At 41.5% G+C, this 19,698-nt stretch overlaps 2 protein-coding genes across 2 annotated transcripts; both read right to left on the bottom strand.

Annotated features, from left to right (window-relative positions):
* Positions 1 to 1,859: 1,859 nt before the first annotated feature.
* Positions 1,860 to 5,873, bottom strand: LOC139474543 (uncharacterized). Its single transcript, XM_071257600.1, has 4 exons — positions 5,813 to 5,873; positions 4,732 to 5,214; positions 3,086 to 3,160; positions 1,860 to 1,963 (listed from the first exon to the last, which is right to left on the bottom strand). Exons 1-4 carry the CDS (start codon positions 5,871 to 5,873, stop codon positions 1,860 to 1,862), a joined length of 723 nt encoding a protein of 240 aa, XP_071113701.1.
* Positions 5,874 to 12,188: 6,315 nt separating this feature from the next.
* Positions 12,189 to 17,266, bottom strand: LOC139473580 (uncharacterized). The gene is made up of 7 exons (XM_071256235.1): positions 17,221 to 17,266; positions 16,642 to 16,680; positions 15,552 to 15,929; positions 14,321 to 14,665; positions 13,349 to 13,492; positions 12,583 to 12,657; positions 12,189 to 12,287 (listed from the first exon to the last, which is right to left on the bottom strand). The coding sequence occupies exons 1-7, from the start codon at positions 17,264 to 17,266 to the stop codon at positions 12,217 to 12,219; spliced, it is 1,098 nt and encodes a 365-aa protein (XP_071112336.1). The 3' UTR covers positions 12,189 to 12,216.
* Between the last annotated feature and the right edge of the window lie 2,432 nt (positions 17,267 to 19,698).

The raw sequence follows: 19,698 nt of genomic DNA, 5'->3' as shown, positions 1-19,698 counted from the left end.
CACAATGTCAACGTCAATATAACGCTATACGTACAGCATCCAATGGAAGCCGCGGGCCTAACATATATTAAAGCAAACTGACGCTGAATTGACTACCGCGGTATGTTGTCAGAACGGGTGGAGCATTGGTAGACAAAGGCCCACATGTTAGAAACAGTATAGATAAGATCACTGGCATCCAGCTTAGCGGATAGTAAGGTTGTGATATATGTTTCTGGATGTTTGATGTCAATTGGAACACGCCCTGTGTACAATACCCTTGTAGTGGATATTGGGGTGGTAATACGGGTGGTGATTAAAGGGGAATCACGATCCTGGAAGTTGATCTACTCGTGACTACCCTGTCACAAGTAAATATTACGACATCGAGAGCTATATATTTACATCGCCTAACATTGAAATCATGATGTTTATGAGTAAGCGGTGTGAATATTTGTGACGGAGTAATCTGTTTGATTATCATGATTAGTTACTCGGTCAGAATGATGTGGTCGTCATGGATACAAGTTCCATACATGTGTGTATATGCCAAGGATGATGGGCGCCGGGGTCATTAGAGGTCTTGTGATATCCGAAAGTCTAAGGTGTCCTTATTTATTGAGTTGTGACCAGCTACCGTGTTTGGATCTCGGCTAGGGTTCGGCTAGGGTTCGAATCTAAATAATAGTTGGTTTCGGCGAAGGGGTAAACAACTATGACCTGGTTTATTATTCTGACATACCGTGCAGTAACTGAAATACTACTACTGTTCAAAGCGGTTGCAAACGAAATTCACACACTACTCATGTTCCTGTTCATTCAGTCATACTTGACTTTGTAATAGTGGTCATTCGATATATCAGACCCTGTGTTAGCTTTAACACAGGAACATCACAACTGACAGGGTAGAGTACTAATAAACTTTATTTATCTTACATTTCAACGTTAACATGACCACATGTGACCTACCTTCATCGCTTCATGTTCATCAACTAATGTAAGATAGCTATGCGATAAATCGCAAAGAACAATACAGGGCGAGGCGTGGTTCATTTCACGATAAATCATTGTTCTGTAATGACGTCATTTCTGGAGATTCGAACATACGCTTGCATATGGATGACGTAGTATATTGGACGACGTTATACTTGAGAGGGAAGTGTGTGGTGAGTTGTTCCCCATAGATGAAGCCGGGCAACAGAGATAAACGCTATGGTCCAACGATCCCATCCAATAGTGGGCGAGATATGACAGTCAATATTGGAAGAAAAGGTATAGATAATCGACGTGAAAATTATGAGAATATCTGGGAAATACCAAACTTAACCACCCTGTTCATTAAATGGTCATGTTAGACATTGCCGAGGACGGATTATTTTCAGGGAGTCACAATTATTTTACAATACATTTTATAAACATATTTAAACAGGCTGTACATACGACTCGTGGGCCCGCATGGGTTTTTCCCTGCCAAGTTTTATTGCTCAACTCATCATGGTTATATCCCTGCAGTGTTTAACTGAACAATGAACGACTCGCACTCGTCGTTTATTTCTTAACTCAACGTAAGTAAGTGAGTCAGTGAGTGAGTTTAACGCCGCTGTGGAGAGTTATTCAGTCACGTCACGGCGTGTCAATTTGAAGTGGTAGGGAGCCATGCCAGTCAGTAACGAATTATAGGGGACAACAAAACGTTGTTAATAAGAATTGTTTATGCGTACTAGAATTTATTGAAATTGACCTGAAAATGTGTCGCTTTCACGATACTCTCGGTATTTGTATTCCAATACCACAGTCATCACCGAATCGCCATCTAGATACTCAGAAATATCTCTATCAAAGCAAAACTTGTGCCTGTACATTTTAACAGACGGCCGATATCAAGGCTTGTAAGCAAACGGAAGAGCCATCACACAGTGGTAGACGTACATGCTGCTATATTCATCCTCCGGTCTCACTTCATGTATCGTGTTTCTACGATGCCCTGAAATAATGATAAAGGTAGATCTCACTTGTATACGTCATGATTAGGAAGAGCAGTTATGGATGTCAACTTCTTTATTAAGAGGAACACAACGTTTCGGAGTATATACTGACTCCTTCATCAGGCGAAAGAATGCTTTGAGACAGAGAGCATATATATGTACATGTAAGGACAACAAAAGTAATAAGATAACAAAACGCAATGTAACAAGGGGAGCTAACTGATAATTGGCGCTGATAGGTAATTAGCGCAATTACGACATTGTTATTCGTCTAATATCGGTATGCAATATATCTATAAATACTAAATTGTGGAAACATATAAGCTGGTATCCATATGGATCCGGATAAATATATAAGCGATTAATGGCATAGAATTCCAGTAACATCCACGTTAACTTTAACTATTAAGGATCATGAGGGGTGTTCGCTGCTTTTGCGAACACCTGGCATCATCACTATTTGACAGTGATTCATAAAATCGGAATCGTACAATGGACGATTATGGAAAAGGTTTATTACTTTCATTTAATCAGCAGTATTTTAAATTATATAACAGCCGCTGATAATACTCTCAGGGCAACAAAGTGGTTGATAGCATGAGCAACGGCCAAGGCTACCCCGGTAAGATGACACTAATACTTTTTACATTGTGTCTACGCAATACACAGTTTGGACGATACGTGTTATCTGTTATCGTACCCCAACGGCGTAGAGCCATGCTCGCAATATAAATGACGCAATTGTGTCTGGTCGCCGCCATGTGGCTTAGATATCTCCGCTGAATGCGGAGTAAGGTAACAAACAAACAAACAAAAGACAATCATGGTTTTGTGGGACCTTTTCTGCGAATTCCAGCGAGATACATGAAATTTGTTTATTTGTTTGTTTGATCGTTTAACGCGGCACTCATTAATATTCCAGCTATATGACGGTGGTCTGTAAATAACCGAGTCTGGACCTGACAATCCAGTCATAGACGTCATGAGCATCGATCCACACAGTTGGGATCCGATGACATGCATCAAACCAAATCAGCGAGCCTGATCATCCGATCCAATAACTCGCCTCTTACGACAAGCATATAACATGAAGTGCTACCGTCCCTACTAAAGCTACTCACCAACAAATATAAACACAGCCACGAAGGCAAGCAGAAGGATGAAAGCTCCAACAACGGAACCGGATATAACGCCACCTGTAAGTACATCCATGATACATTCCGCGGGCGGAGTTCCACACAAGAAATCAGTGATACACTATCATACAGTTAAACCTCCTGGGTCCCAGTGAAATCCTTCGGGTGAACGTGTTTCTGGTGCAACGAATTAACATGTCCTGGTTAGTATTATTGATTCCCATCCCGTATACTTGGTATATATATATATATATATGCAAATGAGCTCACCTAGCAGGAACTACTTTCAAGTCCAAACATTAATGCCTTCCTTCTCAATAAACTCTCAACTGACGTAACATATATGCTTGGTGTGGGGTTTACAGTTGTGTCTTAGTGTTTCTGAAGACAGGCATGGCTGCTTGTCATTGGCACTATATCATAAATTGGACGGTTCACTCACAAATTGTATTCATATTCGGTTTCTAAAGCTACGTCAGTGCGAAAATTACTTCTGAAACATCGACAATTGATAAAATGACATTAAGTGATAAATACATTTATTTATTACCTTATTATACGTTAAAATTATGTATAAGGATTCGAATAAATACTATGCAAAATGCTTGCCAAAGTCTCGCATAAGACAATTATTATTCCTAATACTATTATATGATATTTACTATACGGAAACCCACTCGACTAATACTCTCTAATTATGGGAACGAAGCCGTGAATATATAACATACAGTCCCTGCCAGTGATCCATTTTGCTTGCGATTAACATCATCATCATCATTGAGTTGTGATCACGTGATTACTATCTGGGTTATCTTCGGCAGCGTCCGTACACTACGAGCACGAACTAAAACAACACGTGCATATGTAGTATTAAAAACGCTTTTGGCCAAGGTCACTGCTAAATATAACTGCTCGTAGTCAACTGTTGGTCGATTCTTACCCAGATGGTAACCACGTGATCAAAACACAATGATGATGTTTGTCGCCAACAAAATGGATATTTCTTAAAAAGCGCACTTTGCAATTAATGTAAGTAATATTCTGCGGAATGGCTTGTTTTCCACTTTATAAGTATTAGCACACATGCAGCTATCTTCTTTTATAAATCATCAACCGCCTCCGTGGTCTAGTGGTAGAGCGTCCGCCCGGAGAGCGGAAGATCCGGGGTTCGATCCCCGGCTGTGTCATACCAAAAGACGTTAACAGATGGTACTTGTTGTTACCCTGTCTGGCGCTCGGCATTAAGGGACTAAAGCAAGGATTGGTCGGCTCGGAGTCAGTGTACTGTGTCTGAGTGGGGTATTCATGTTAAACTGCGGCATGGTATCTCAGTGAGCTAGCACTTTAAATCGGCATCAGTCCGGACTAGTACAAACAGCCACACAAACACACACACGTACACGCACGTCGCTATATCAGTGCAAAAATCTTGGAAGCGACGTTAAACCCCATTTCACTTCACCTCACCTAATAAATCATCGCAATAGTTCGTGATTCTATTTTAAGTGGCAAGGACTATAGGCATTATGTGAGCGCCTTCGGTGACATCAACGCATGCTTATTAATAGTCAATTATTCTGCAGATGATATTCACTATAATATCTGGAATAACGACATGAAGTTAACCTTACCCAATGTATTCAGATTGTCCACGTTGTCATTCTGTTGGTTATCTGGAGACGCATTTTGCACAGTACTCCTCGGAGACGATGTCGTGGACCAAAAACTAGTCGAATCTGTACTTGTGCTGTTTCCTTCGGGTTCCAAAGAAATGTTTCGCTGGTGATCAAAATCCGTCGAGTGTGAACTCGGTGTTGAAATTGCCGTGCTTGTTGGAGCCGAAGTCGATGACGACGTATTGGTGTATATCAATAGAGTTGTTGCTGCTGTTTTGTTTGTTGTAGTCGTCGTTGGATTTGTCGTCGTGACGGACAGTGTCGACACCACGGGGTCGTCAGTAGATATTTGCGTTCCAAATGCTGGTGATGTATACTGAAGTGTTGATGACGCTGTTGAAGTAGACGTTGTTGCCGTAGACAATAACGTCTGCGAGGGAGGTGATCTTGGCGGGCCATAGAACGTATTGAACACGGGTGTTCCGTTTACAGAGATAACTGAAATTGATTTATTTACACTTTGCTCATTGTTGGATATACGATGTATCTATAAACACATTCATTTGGCATATTGAAGCAAATGATATGTTACGGTTATGAGATATGTGTAAGGGTTATTCACCCTATTGTAATTACCAGTATGCCAAGATGCCTGAAACATTGGATTTGTTTGATTAGCAGACTCAGTGGAGAATAACCCACTAACTACTGTGTGAATTATGTCGTCGTTATCTTTAAGTGACATTTTAGAAACTGCATTATCAATGAAGACAAAGTTGAGTTATGGATACCAACTGCTTTACGCTTTCAATGACCTATCAATGATATAAAGTCCGCATGAGCATATACATGAGTGTGGTTTGTAAAAATAGAAACAGGTGAAGAAATAGCAAGTTCTTTATATTCTTTCGTTACCGAAACGTCACGTTCGAAGAATAAAGAAGATGGAATCTTTAAGCCAACTCTTGACATGTCATGTCATAATGTTTCTGGGAAGGACATTAGCAATTTTACAGGAAGCTAAATAGTCGCCAATACACCTTGTATTAACACTGATTCCAAATAACAACAATAAAGTGATTATGGTGATACTCACGAGACATACAGCCCCCACAGATGAGACCAATCCAGTACATCGGACCCTTAATACAAAGCATTACGATATGCGTCTCTTCTGCTCACACTTCGCAGAATGTCAACGACGTTCTTTACAGAACACACTGGTTTGACAACACAGTTAAAAAAAATTATTCATAACACGAACAAACCTATTTCTGTTTTGTCTCTAAGGTGTGAACGCGCTTCCTGAAGCGTCAGCTTTTAATTTAGCTGGTGAGGCTTGTACAGATGCTGCATATGACGGCTTCTTGTACTGAAGATTAATTTCTTACGAGCTCTCTACATATTTACACCGTGCGACATGTAACATATGACAGTTGCATGTACATAGGATGTCCACTGCATCTGCTTACGGGATGTGAGATACATTATTGTAAATTTATGTGTCTGTCTGTCAATCTTTAGGAGGAACATTAATACTCATTTACACCACACATGTACGTAATGTTGAAACGACAGTTCTCTCACACTTATCTCTCTTTTCTGGCGCATCTGGGACTTCCTTCACCTGTTTTAGTGATACAAACCTTGTAAATATCTGTTCGTGTTCATTTTGTATCATAAACAAGTCAGCATGTTTTATTGATCATTCCCAAATCTGTGTCAAGCTTTATTTGGTGGGTGGCGTACCGGTTACAGCTTTGTCTCCTCACGCAAACATCCTGGTTTCGATTCTCTACATTGGCACAATGTGTGAAGTCGATTCTTGATTTCGCAGCCGTGATGTGGTTGTAATTTTGCAAAACGCAGCGTCAAATTGAAATCACAATTTCTTGATCTCTTTTGAGTATTTCATTCAAATATCATCTGATGAAACATCATGGTTCCGAGAGATGACATAAAATAAGACACGAAGAAGGGGAATTTACAAAAGCATGAAAAGACAAGGCCATATACTTGTTTGGAATCATTATTATTACCATTCTAATTACACTAAACTACGTTTATAAGGAACACGCTTATAACGAACTGACCGATATAGCGAACATATTTTTTCCCCGGCCATTTGTTGTATATATGCTGTATATATACTTACATGTATAACGAACTACGGTTATTACGAACTACAATTAGTGATCCCTTTGAGTTCGTTATGACCGTAGTTTACTGTACAAAGAAACAACAAATCTTGAATGTCTCCTTTCAGTATGTAACAACTCTAGCCTTATAATAATGTGGTTGAGTCGCCGTAGACAGGGGTTCGAATCCCCCTTACGTATACAACGTGTGTATACCATCCCTGGGTTCTGAATAATGTGTAAACTCACTTGAGAAGCCAACTGATCACAACACCCAAACTCTTTGGTGGAGACACCAACTGAAACAAATATTTAAGACGCACAAGAGCTTCAATCTTCTTTCATGGTTCACGTTTGTATGCATTCATGCGTGTGCATCTCTTCATAGTATTACAGGGACGGTCGGGTAGCCTAGTGGTTAAAGCGTTTGCTCGTCACGCCGAAGACCCGGGTTCGATTCCCGACATGGGTACAATATGTGAAGCCCATTTCTGGTGTCCCCCGCCGTGATATTGCTGGAATATTGCTAAAAGCGGCGTAAAACCATACTCACTCACTCACTCATAGTATTACAATGATAAACAGACATGTTAAAACTGCCGGGGTGAGTTTTTATAGCCATCTAAACATTCCTATACGCTACAGATGGTTCTTGTTACTTATCATGCTGTGAGAGTTATGGCTTGTTTGTGTTCGTGTGGTGCATGTAAGTGAGTATTGTGTTTGTATGTGTTTTAATGAGCTGCGAGTGGCAAAGTTGTGGCTCTGATAATAAATTTCCAGTTTGTTATATATTCTGTCGTTAGAAATCATGGGACACACAAGTATTCATTAGATATTTATTCAAGCTTCAGCACACATCTAGAGGTTCTTATCCAATTGGCGTTCGTAATTTGGGTAACATCTCGTACACTTATGTCCCAATGTTCTCCAACCAATTCACATCCGACTAAAACGGTACACTACACATGAGGGTAGAGCAAACTTTATTACTCTTCTAAGATGTCGAATTGAAGGCAGGCCTTAAGTTAAATCAAGGATTGTTTTAAAATCAAATCTGATGTGCGCAGCGCCGTAAATTTAAAATCCTAACAGACGAGCTCTTATTGTCAACACCCTTACGTTAAGAGGCAAAATACGTTTAAAACACAATAAAACAACTCTAAAACAAGGTAGGTTCAGGTTAAATACATGTAAGTCATATTTTATTACCCGTTCACTGTGTGATTATTCATAACCCTATGCAGCAATAAGTGGGATTTAAATAAAATTTTAAATTTGATATAAATAGGTTCAGTTAAGTAACGTGACACGAAACATTCCGCAAGCGCATTGTAAACAGCCGAATTTCTGTGTCGCTGGGTCCAGGACTGTGCGTTTTCTGTCGTAAAAGTTCAACCACTTATGTCACCGTAGCAACAGCAGCAGAAGCCACAATATGGCGTGCTTACGGAGTTGGTTGCATGTGAGACCGTAACCGACAATTGCAACAGACATCTGTGGGAGGACGAACACAGCGAAAAAAGCAACTTTGAGTGAGTGCGTTGGGTTTAGCGCCGCTTTTAACAGTATTACAGTTATATCGCGGCGTGTCAGCTTAATGTGGGAGGAAAGCCCGAAGTGATGCAGGTCTCAGACGTTTACCACGTCGGTGAAACCCACGAGCACGGGTATGGTGCTGCCAAACCTAAACACATAATCGGGGCGAACCGGGATTCGAACCCACAATCATAGGTTTCAGGCTTGCCCAAGGGACGCAACTGTACACAGCGAATCGCGGCGCCTTAGACGACTGGGCCACCCGTACCCCCGATAAAAGCAACTGAACAGCGGTCATTTTGTATGACTGCAGCATCCTGCTAAATGTTCTCCAGTGAGCAACAGGTACAGATGAGGTGTACATGTCACCATAGACACACATAAATCATAGGGGACAAACACAAACAACATGACGTCACCCCAATCCTAAAAGTGTACTCTATTACAGGACAAACTGCCGTCGGCGCCTTTGACCTTTTGCAAAGCATGTAGCATTTGTGTGTTTGTTTCTTGTTTAACCCCGCACTCAGCAATATTCCAGCTATGTCTGTAAATAATCGTGTCTGGACCAGACAATCAAGTGCTTGACATCATGAGCATCGATCCCGCATGTTACACATTTTGATAACATATCATTACGCGTATTCTATCTATGTATGTTACATTATGAGATATGATATTGCGTGTGTATTTACACATAAACGTAACCCCTCGGTTAATGTTGTATCTCATCATGGTTTATTCGGGGCGGTCGGGTAGCCTAGTGGTTAAAGCGTTTGCTCGTCATTCCGAAGACCCGGGTTCGATTCCCGGCATTTGTACAATGTGTGAAGCCCATTTCTGGTGTCCCTCGCCGTGATATTGCTGGAATAATGCTAAAAGCGGCGTAAAACCATACTCACTCACTCACTCCTTTTGCAAGATACAAACACAGTTAACGAAAAACCTTCATCTCCAGATACATCTATATTTGGCCTGACTACCAAATCGGCAGCTACCACTGTTCATATCCCAGGAGGGGCGGTCGGGTAGCCTAGGGGTTAAAGTGTTTGTTCGTCACGCCGAAGACCCGCGTTCGATTCCTGACATGGGTACAATGTGTGAAGCCCATTTCTGGTGTCCCTCGCCGTGATATTGCTGGAATATTGTTATAAGCGGCGTAAAACCATACTCACTCACTCATAGTTTATTCTCCCTGCAGTGTTTAAATGTAAGATAAAACACTATTCCTTTATTTCTTATATGCATTGTGTACAGTCTATTCAAGGATTATGATAAAATATAAAAGCTTTACAAATATTTACCCGTATTAAAATTAATAATGATGACACCCACAATAGAATCCGACCTCGGCAATATCGGACAAGTACATTTTCTGCACAGGTAATCCTCACGGCGATTACCTGTACGCACCTTTTCTCCCAATGTCATATCTCTTCCACTTTTGAATGCGATCGTTCGGCCATTGCGTTTACCTGCGTTGCCCAGCTACAACTGGAGGGAACAACTCACTAGACTCTTCCCTTTCAAAAATAGTGTCGTCCAATAATACGAGATAATTAAATTATATTTTCGAATCTCCAGAAATGACGTCCTGATAGAACAATGTTATATCTTGAAATAAACCGCGCTTCGTTCTTTATTGTTCTTTGCGTAGCATCTTATATACACACGTATAAAACATAGCCCTGTGTGCCCCGCCGTGACATGGCCCGTATATTGCTACAAGCGACGCAAGATCACACTCACTGTTTCATTCAACACAACACTACCGATCTGTGAGGGGTGGGGTTCTCAGGACGAAACTAAATGACCAAAGAATGTTCAAAATATCATTTTAACATATTCTACATAAATTGATAAGGAACAAACATTCAAACATCTAAATCCGTTTGCTTTCCGTACATTATTTCGACCGTAGGCCTACAATGCTATTTATCACCTCACAGTACATTATCCATTTGTATCTGACCTGGAGGGCACTGTTGTGGTCATTATAAACGTAACATCTTGATCTGTATGACAAGAACATGGCTCCTACTTACAAACCCCATGTAAGCTATGGGTGGTGACAGATGTATATAATACAGACACAGTCCTGACAGAGAATCGACCTGAACTGAGGTTAACTGGGTCGGATGTGGGATGGTGTGATCCTGGGTCCATGCTCCGAGCCTGTGATAACATCCTTTAGGCGATACATGTTTTGATCTTCGGTTTACGGATGTGATACAGTCAGATGGAATATATATAGTATTACAGTAAACTACGGTTATACCGAACTCAAAGGGACCACTAATTTAGTTTGTAATAACCGTAGTTCGTTATAGGCATATATACATCATTTTTCAACAAATGGTCGTGACTAAAAATAAGCTCATTATATCGGTCAGATCGTTATAAGCGTGCTCGTTATAAACGTAGTTTACTGTAGTTGAAAGTTTATTTGTATTTGAAACTGTTAACTGTTAAACATGTCTAATGATAAAATGAATAATTGTATAGTGTACTGTCGTAACAAATCTTTTTCATACTGAACAAGCATTCTCTGGCACATGTGAAAATAACCGTAGATTATACTGTATTGATTTAACATAATAACGCTATTGTCTACTGTCTGTATACATGTGTATTGAAAGGCCGTCGTAAGGGAACAACTGACCTTTCTCTGTCATTGAAACATGTTTAAAACTTTATAACGAACAACATACAGGATTCACCTTTTGTTTATTCCACTACATATAACAAGTACAATAAAATAAAAATGTTGGTTATATTAGCCAAACTTCCGTAAACCATATGAAACAAAACGTGCGTCCATGTGAGACTGTCATCTAAGGTTTTCGTTGTTCATTTACCCTGGAACCACTTGTACAAAGCGCTTAGACGACCGTACAGCCCACTGACTTGCGATAGTTGTGTTGACGGGCCTTGTTGGCTTAACCCCAATCCCCAAAATATTTTGCCCCTGTTATACAGTGTCAGTTTGTGTTATTCCGTTAATCTATGAGGCCATGTCTCTCTTAATGTGACGTGTAACACTGCACCGTTCACATACCTCGTTAAATCATCTTGGTGAAGTTAGGTATTGTAATACATCAACCTAACCGTTCCAACCGACTACAATGACTCTCTGTCCTGGCGGCATGAAGTCCGACGCAACAACAGTGATGTACCAGGTCTTACGTTTGTTGAATAAATTTAAATTAAGTAAACTATAATGAGCTGAGTATATTTGAAGACGATAACACAAATCTGAAGAGCTACATACCGCTGTGAAACAAACACTTTCGACACAGAGACACGGTCCAGTGAACAAGAATGAGTTAAATCCTGAAGAAACCCAGAACAAACTCCATATATGTGTTGACAGTGTGATCAATGCTCAGTGTTGATATTCGGTGAAGACTCAGCCAAGTTTCTAGGAGATATGCAGCGTATCCAGTCCAGGGAGCCTCTTGTCATACTCGACTAGCATCCATAGTACGTTGTACCATCGACCACCACACTTACATTACATCCATAGTACGTTGTACCATCGACTACCACACTAACATTACATCCATAGTACGTTGTACCATCGACTACCACACTAACATTACATCCATAGTACGTTGTACCATCGACCACCACACTAACATTACATCCATAGTACGTTGTACCATCGACCACCACACTAACATTACATCCAGTGGCAAGATTAGCCACTGTCTATCCAAAACTTCGGATGTACCGAAGTCGGATATTACGAGCATAGCTGAAATACCTCACGTATTTGAGGTGTGTACTCGTGAGTCTCGAGTATCTAGGATTGTTGAAATGTTCAGTAGTCCTCTGTCACGTACACCACATTCTCCACGTCCTTCTTCGTGTAGGTCTTCTTCCTCTGGTGGCCTTAAGAAGGAGTAACACGTTACATTCAGTGTGACTGACACCTACCAGTACCATCCAGATTGATGTTTATCATTGCAATCATGGCAGTTTGAATCGCCTCATTCAAACACCACTTTATTCATTAGCATCCTCAACTGAATTATTTTAGGGCATTCAAGTAGAAAATGGTAAAAACCGCTAAAGTGTACTATGAAATGTTAATGTCCTACCTCTGATTATAGGGTATTGAATACAGTGGGCCTCAGAACACACACCAATAATCCTGCCACCAGTGATATAACAGTGAGGAGCTTACCCATGTGAATGAATACAGCCACCAGCAGGATCAAGAGAAGAAGACCGGTTACCGAAACGCCAATCGTAACGCTATCTGGAAAACAAAAAAAAATTAATTTGCTTTACGTTCCAGAAATTAGATAAATAAAAGGTTTAATAGGGGATATGGCACAGCCGGTTACATATTAATATGTCCAAACTGAATTTTACAATACATTGTATATATCGTAATTTGAACTGATTTATATTGAAGTATTGTCACCATCGAAGGGAACTAGTAACGACGGTAGTTTGTGCCACGTCCTTTCATACAAAAAATACATATAGTGAGTGAGTGAGTTGGGTTTAACGCCGCTTTTAACAGTATTCCGGTTATATCACGGCGCGTCAGCTTAATGTGAGAGGAAAGCCCGAAGTGATGCAGGTCTAAGTCGTTGACCACTGCGGTGAAACCCACGAGCACGGGTATGGAGCTGGCAAACCTAGAAACATAACCGGGGCTAACTGGGACGAACCGGGATTCGAACCCACAATCATAGTTTTCTGGCGTGCCCAAGGGACGCAACTCTGTACAGCGAATCGCGGCACCTTAGACGACTAGGCCACCCGTGGCCCCCAAAATACATATAAATCTCCCATGTGATTAAAGACCTTTGCGATATAATCATTAATGACACTTTATGCACGTTTAGTTTCTTAATCTATGCAATTATTATTATTATAGCGTTAGGACGTTTGCATTTCAGTTATGATGACGTTTTGCATTGCTCTTGGTCTTCATGTACCCAATGTATTGTGCAATGTTCCATGCGAAGCTGGTCGTCTAGCCAGTGCAAACAGGTTTGCTGTAGTGGTGGATTTGGATGTAGTCGATGACGATGGGACTGGTGTTGTTGACGTCATCGTTGCAGAGTATAATGTCTCGCTCCCTGAAACAGAGACAAAAAGCTGACGTCCACCACGTCCAGAGATGATCAGGTTCTGTACTTATATCATCGATCTACCCATTATGTTGTGTGTGTACTCACTGTGCACAGTCATGGGGTAAAAGTTGAAGGGACAGATTGTTTCAATATGACTGTGCTCACAGGTGTACCCTGAGAGAGTGTCAGCTGTGATCAGCCTGTCTTAGTGTACGATCAGTCCATAGAGGTCCTATATGCATACTACATGTCAACACCGGCTTGACAGATTCCTTACGTCTTAGCTGGTATGAAGCTGACTAACCTCGTCCACACACTCATCACTCTACCCCATGACAGCAGCGTCAGCTGAATGAGGCTCAATCAGTCTTGGCAAGTTTGGATCGGGTGCTTCTAACAACGCTTTACTCGTCTCCTTGTTCTGAGATCTTCCACAATCAGGAGGAAACTGTTTACTCTCATTGCGAATGAACCATCTTTCAGTTACACTCAGGTTAGTAGTCATGGCCCACCCGTCCAAGGCGCCGCAATTGGGTCGTGTCCCTTGGGCACGCCATAAATCTATGAATGTTGGTTCGAACCCCGTTTAGTCCCGATTATGATTCTAGGTTTGTCAGCACCATACCCGTGCTCGTGGGTTTCACCGAAGTGGTAAACGTCTGAGACATGCATGACTTCGGGCTTTCTAGCCACATTAAACTGGAATACTTTTCAAAGCGGCAATTAACACAAATCCCTGACTTACTAATTCGATGTTTATACTTTTCATTGAACAGAGGGAATTTAATGCTTGCGTTTGGGAAGTTTATATGAGGCGTTATGCATTCGACTAACCAAGAGCCTCGCTGGGTGTTGTAGAAGTTGAAGCAGATGTTGCAGTAGCTGGCGTGGATTTTGCAGAAGTTGTTCTTAATGTTGATGTTTCAGTTGTTGACGTTGATGGTTTTGTAGCGAATGTGGATGTTGCTGTTGTTGACGTGACTGTTGCTAACGTTGATGTTGCTGTAGTTGACGTGGATGTTGCTGTCGTTGACGTGGATGTTGCTGTAGTTGACGCAGATGAGGCAGTAGTTGACGTCGATGTTGCTGTAGTTGATATGGATGTTGAAGAGGTTGCCGACGTCACATCTACCGTAGATGTAGTTGCAACAGCGGTGTGGCCACATTTCACTAAGAACGCTATACAAATAAAGAAAGGCAAATAAGCTATTGTTTCAGGTGTGGAAATACATAAATTATTCTATCTAACACATGCTATGAATAAGGAATGGAATTTCACGTGGCCGACTGGAACAAGGAGTGAGAAATGGTATTGATATTGTTTCAGTGGGAACGATCTTTATTTCAATTCAAATGTGCTGCTATATGAACGTACTTCATCAAGAGGTAACTTAAGGACTACATTCGCATTTGTTTTGTTAGTTTGTTGTTCAACGCCGCACTCAGCTATATTCAAGCTATATGACAGCAGTCTTTAAATAATCGAGTCAGGACCAGACAATCCAGTGATTGATATCATTAGCATCGATCCACGCAATTGAGATTCGATGACCTGCATCAACAAGGTCAGAGAGCCTGACAACCCGATCCCGTTCGTCGCCTCTTACGACAAGCATAGTCGCCTTTTACGGCAAGCATAGGTTGCTAAAGACCTATTCTACCCCGGATCTTCACGGGTCTTGCTTTTGTAAACGAACAGGTAACAAATTGATGATAATAAAATGTAGGTGACTGCATTACTATGGATTATCCTATTACATCTAGGGGCGGTCGGGTAGCCTAGTGGTTAAAGCGTTCGCTCGTCACGCCAAAGACCCGGGTTCGATTCCCGACATGGGTACAATGTGTGAAGCCCATTTCTGGTGTCCCCCGCCGTGATATTGCTGGAATATTGCTAAAAGCGGCGTAAAACCATACTCACTCACTATTACATCCAAATGTACCGAAACTCCATTGTTATATCTTCTTTGAGAGGCTCCTCATTGTTATAAATACGTTGTTCATCCATAAATCTTATCCTTACTTATACATTGTAATATGTCGTTACGATACCGGCTTTGCGTACCATTCCTATCCGTGCTGAAGACCTGCAGACAGAAGCCCGGGTCTCCCTCCCCCGCCTGGGACAACCCGTCCCCTCGCCTCGTGATGGAGATGGTCCATGGGATGGAACTGTAAGAAAGCTGACCCCAGACATGGGTAAATTCACACGAGCCGTTATTATATTCATAAGCCAACGTGTCTAAATCCTGCCCCAGGGAGAGTGAAGCATTGTACCAGTACGACCTACACGTCGTGGGCCTGGTCACTTCAACCATCTGCATGCTGTGGGAGATATACGTCGACAGGGTGCAGCTGCACTGGTGATGACCCTCCGCCATCATGGCGGAGTCGATATAGAAGTCGTTCCCGCTGGAGGCGCGAGGGTCGCACAGGTCAATAACTGAAATCAGTATTTTTTATCCTCTTTAGGATCTTACGACAATTATGCGATGTAAACATAGGAGTGTTTGTTTGTTGTTTAACGCCGCACACGGCAATATTCCACCTATATGTCGATGGTCCGTAAATAATCGAGTCTGGACCAGACAATCCAGTGATTGACATCATGAACATCGATCTAGGCAATTGGGATACGAAAACATGCATCAAACAAGTCAGCGAGTCTGACCACCCTATCCCGTTAGTCGCTTTCGCCTCTTACGGCAAGCACGGGTTTGTAAAGACCTATTCGAACCCGGATCTTCAAGGATCTAGAATGGAGTGATTGAATATTGTTTAACACGTCATGCGATGGCGAATAGGCTTACTGTGAGGGAAAGTGTTTCATGATCAGGTTCTTCACGTTAACCACTTTTATGAAACCCAAGAGCACGGATTTACTACTGATTAACCAGGGATTACACAATCAGAGCGAATCTTGGATTCGATCTCACGATCATTTGATTCAGGCACAACTTAGGGACACCGACAATTGCATATATCAACTATTTCTTGATTTTAACCTGATACCAGGAACCTGGTAATACATACAAATATTGATAAAACTGTTATCATGAAATACTTGTATTAACAGACATTGGTTAGGAAACCCTGATAAAAAACTAATTATTAAGCCGTTATTCACAACGAAAAATATTTCAAACTGGTCTGACCTTTCAACGACCTGGGGCAGGCTGCATCTATAGATGTAACTGAAACATGACACTTTCATATGTATACCGACCATTGTGTTTTTGTGTCCGATTGTTCAAAAGGCACATGAATAATTTCTGTTCTCAAAATTACGTCTTAAGCATCGCCGGGTTTTGAAGTTCGCATTTACAAGGGGTTTTATAAGGTGAATCACGGGAGCTCAATAAAAATAACTCCACTATCAATATTCCGAAATGTGCTTTATAACGAACACCAATTCTGCCCCGGAATCCCACCAGGGTCAAAACATTTAAGTTCGTTGGTTTATTTCGACATAAAAACATATTTTGAAAAAAACAAAAAAATACAGTATTGTAAAGTCCTTGATCAACTTCCAAACACAATTTAATCTGTATGATCGATGCAAGTGAGCTTCACATGGTGTAGAGAATCATTACGACTACTTTTAGTTGAATCATATGCATAAGCCACATCCCTTGTGTTGTAGCGTTGATAATGCTCGCTCATTGTTTTAACTGGAAGCCTTTCTTCTTATAATACATACTGAGGTAAAAATACATCCATCTCAAGCCACTTACCTAGCACAGTCGCAGCACTGATATAGGACCAGACGAGACGCGACATTTTGAGAGAACTGCAAGAATATTCCAGTACGTTCAATCATAAGGTGTATGAGTAAAACTTGAAAAGAATCTCCAGCGGCAGACTTCATCAGACCGCCTGTCCAATGGCCGGGGACGAGGGGATGGTTGGAGATATTTATAGCATGTGGAATACGCATGTACACTGAACAGATGACATTGGTCCTGTCTCCTGACTTATGCCTTGGACAAAAAACATACAGTCCACAGGACTCGGATGATGTATCCTCTCCTCCCACTGTTTGATGTGACCCAGCTGTCTGATGTGGCGTCACGGCGAGAGCCACGGAAGAGGGACGAGTATGTTCAGAAGGTAACATAAAATAAATTAATATGTTAGGTCTTATTGTTTTGGGTATTGTTTTTTTGTGGTTTAACGCCGCACTCAGCAATATTCCAGCTATATGACGGCGGTCTGTAAACAATCGAGTCTGGGCCAGACAATCCGGTGATTGATATCATAAGCATCGAACCACACACTATTGGGATACAAAAAACTGCATCAACCAAGTCAGCAAGCCTGACCACCCGATCCCGTTAGTCGCCTCTTACGACAAGCATAGTCGCCTTTTATGGCAAGCATGTGTTGCTGATATTCTAACGAAGATCTTCACGGGTCTAATGTCCTTTTGTGTAATACACTCATGTATACACAGTTTCAACTCATAGAGTCATCTTCAATGGGACAAGTCTCAGGCAAACTGACAGTCCTTGGAAGTCTAAATCAAGTCTTTCAAATGTAACTTTGTTTGTTTTCTAAGTTAAATACAATAATATGAAAGTCAAGAAATTGATACAGCACCATACAGACACAGAGAAGAATGTCAATACTTCGTACACGACACTTAGTGCAACGTATACATGTTCGAGGACGTGAAATGAAGTTAAACTTCGTCTTCAAAATTATGTGTGTGTGTGTGGGGGGGGGGGGGGGGGGGGGGCGGGGGGTTGAGTGTGGAAGTGTGAGTGTGTGTGTGCGGAAGTGTGTGTGTGGAAGCGTGTGTGAGCTTGTACTAGCTCGTACTGATGCCAATTTTATAATGCTAGCCAACTGAGATACCTTGTCAGTTTAACATGGATACCTCACTCAAACACCATACTTACGCCAAGCCAACCAGTGCTTGCTTTATCCCCATAATGCCGAGCACCAGGCAGGTTAACAACAAGTACCATATTTTAACGTGTTGTTGTATGACGCGGCCAGGGATCGACCACCGACCTCCCACTCTTCGGGCAAGGTCTAAACCTGGATATATGCACTTTGCGTTTACAGTGGGAGAATATTGACAGATTTATAATCTGTACGCATTATATATCTGTTGGGAAGGGGAAGCTGGGGTGATACATACATGCATAGCGTGATTCGCGTTATTCATATGCCCTTTACACAGAAGCGATTCTGGGCAGATGAGCTCCATGCAAGTAATGTTAGTGTTACAACGTGTTTGTTTGTTTGTTTGTGTGTTTGTTTGTTTGTTTGTTGTTTAACGCCGCACTCAGCAATATTCCAGCTATATGACGGCGGTCTGTAAAATAATCGAGTCTGGACCGGACAATCCAGTGATTGACATCATGATCATCGATCCATGAAATTGGGATCGATGACATGTATCAACCAAGTCAGCGAGCCTGACCACCCGATCCCGTTAGTTGCCTTTTACGACAAACATAGTCGCCTTTTACGGCAAGTATGGGTTGCTGAAGATCTATTCTACCCTGGAATCTTCACGGGTCGTTACAACGTGTGAACTGATTGTTCGTGAGCAAATCGCACGCCGCCGTTCCTCGTGTGTATTTATATTGTTCAGAATCGATTGTCCATGCAACTGCAGCTATACTTTGGCTGATAATTGATTGAATATTAGCAACAATAACTAATTCATACATCTGTGTATTATCCATAAGAATATTGGACAATTAGTAAGGTGGCAAAAATGACCATTAAATAAATGAGAAATATCAGTATAATACAAGATCATCCCGCTACTGCGCGATGATAAAAAATACTAAAACATGTTCACACACAAATAAGCTGGTATAATACTCTAATGAGATAAAGTATATCAAATCCATACAAGATAAATGTATCTGATTAAACTGCAAGAGAATATAAGTGACGGAAATCAAATTCACTAACCATACCCATTTGAACATAAACACAACGAACTTTGTCGGACTTTGCCGAACGCCGGACAGCGGTAAGAACATTCGTGACCAACTCGTGTTATTCCGGGACAAGCCGAATAGCGAGAAGCATATATCACCACTCGCATGTTTCCGTAATCTACATTCGGCTTGTCCCGGAATGGGACGAGTTGGTCACAAATGCAGTGGGAAGGAGGCGCTACGGTCACCGTGACTAGCTTGGTTTTACGACCCGGTGACACTGTGTCTGAGTTGGGTATTCATGTTAAA

The sequence above is a fragment of the Haliotis cracherodii genome, unplaced genomic scaffold, assembly GCF_022045235.1.
Source record: "Haliotis cracherodii isolate W230 unplaced genomic scaffold, xgHalCrac1.p SCAF_3, whole genome shotgun sequence".
Taxonomy (NCBI): domain Eukaryota; kingdom Metazoa; phylum Mollusca; class Gastropoda; order Lepetellida; family Haliotidae; genus Haliotis; species Haliotis cracherodii.
Note: the sequence above shows the minus strand (reverse complement) of the source record. Positions and strands in the feature narration are given on the sequence as shown.

What these genes read in the sequence shown, in the direction of transcription:
- LOC139474543 (XM_071257600.1), bottom strand. Translation starts at nt 5,873, where the DNA reads ATGCTTTGTATTAAGGGTCCGATGTACTGGATTGGTCTCATCTGTGGG. An exon ending in GGACAATCTGAATACATTGG is followed by an intron (nt 3,161 to 4,731) that starts GTAAGGTTAACT and finishes ATGTACTTACAG; the next exon opens with GTGGCGTTATATCCGGTTCC. An exon ending in GGCTGTGTTTATATTTGTTG is followed by an intron (nt 1,964 to 3,085) that starts GTGAGTAGCTTT and finishes TCATTATTTCAG; the next exon opens with GGCATCGTAGAAACACGATA.
- LOC139473580 (XM_071256235.1), bottom strand. Translation starts at nt 17,266, where the DNA reads ATGTCGCGTCTCGTCTGGTCCTATATCAGTGCTGCGACTGTGCTAG. An exon ending in CTTCAGCACGGATAGGAATG is followed by an intron (nt 14,666 to 15,551) that starts GTACGCAAAGCC and finishes TTATTTGTATAG; the next exon opens with CGTTCTTAGTGAAATGTGGC. An exon ending in AACATTGCACAATACATTGG is followed by an intron (nt 12,658 to 13,348) that starts GTACATGAAGAC and finishes TTTGTTTTCCAG; the next exon opens with ATAGCGTTACGATTGGCGTT.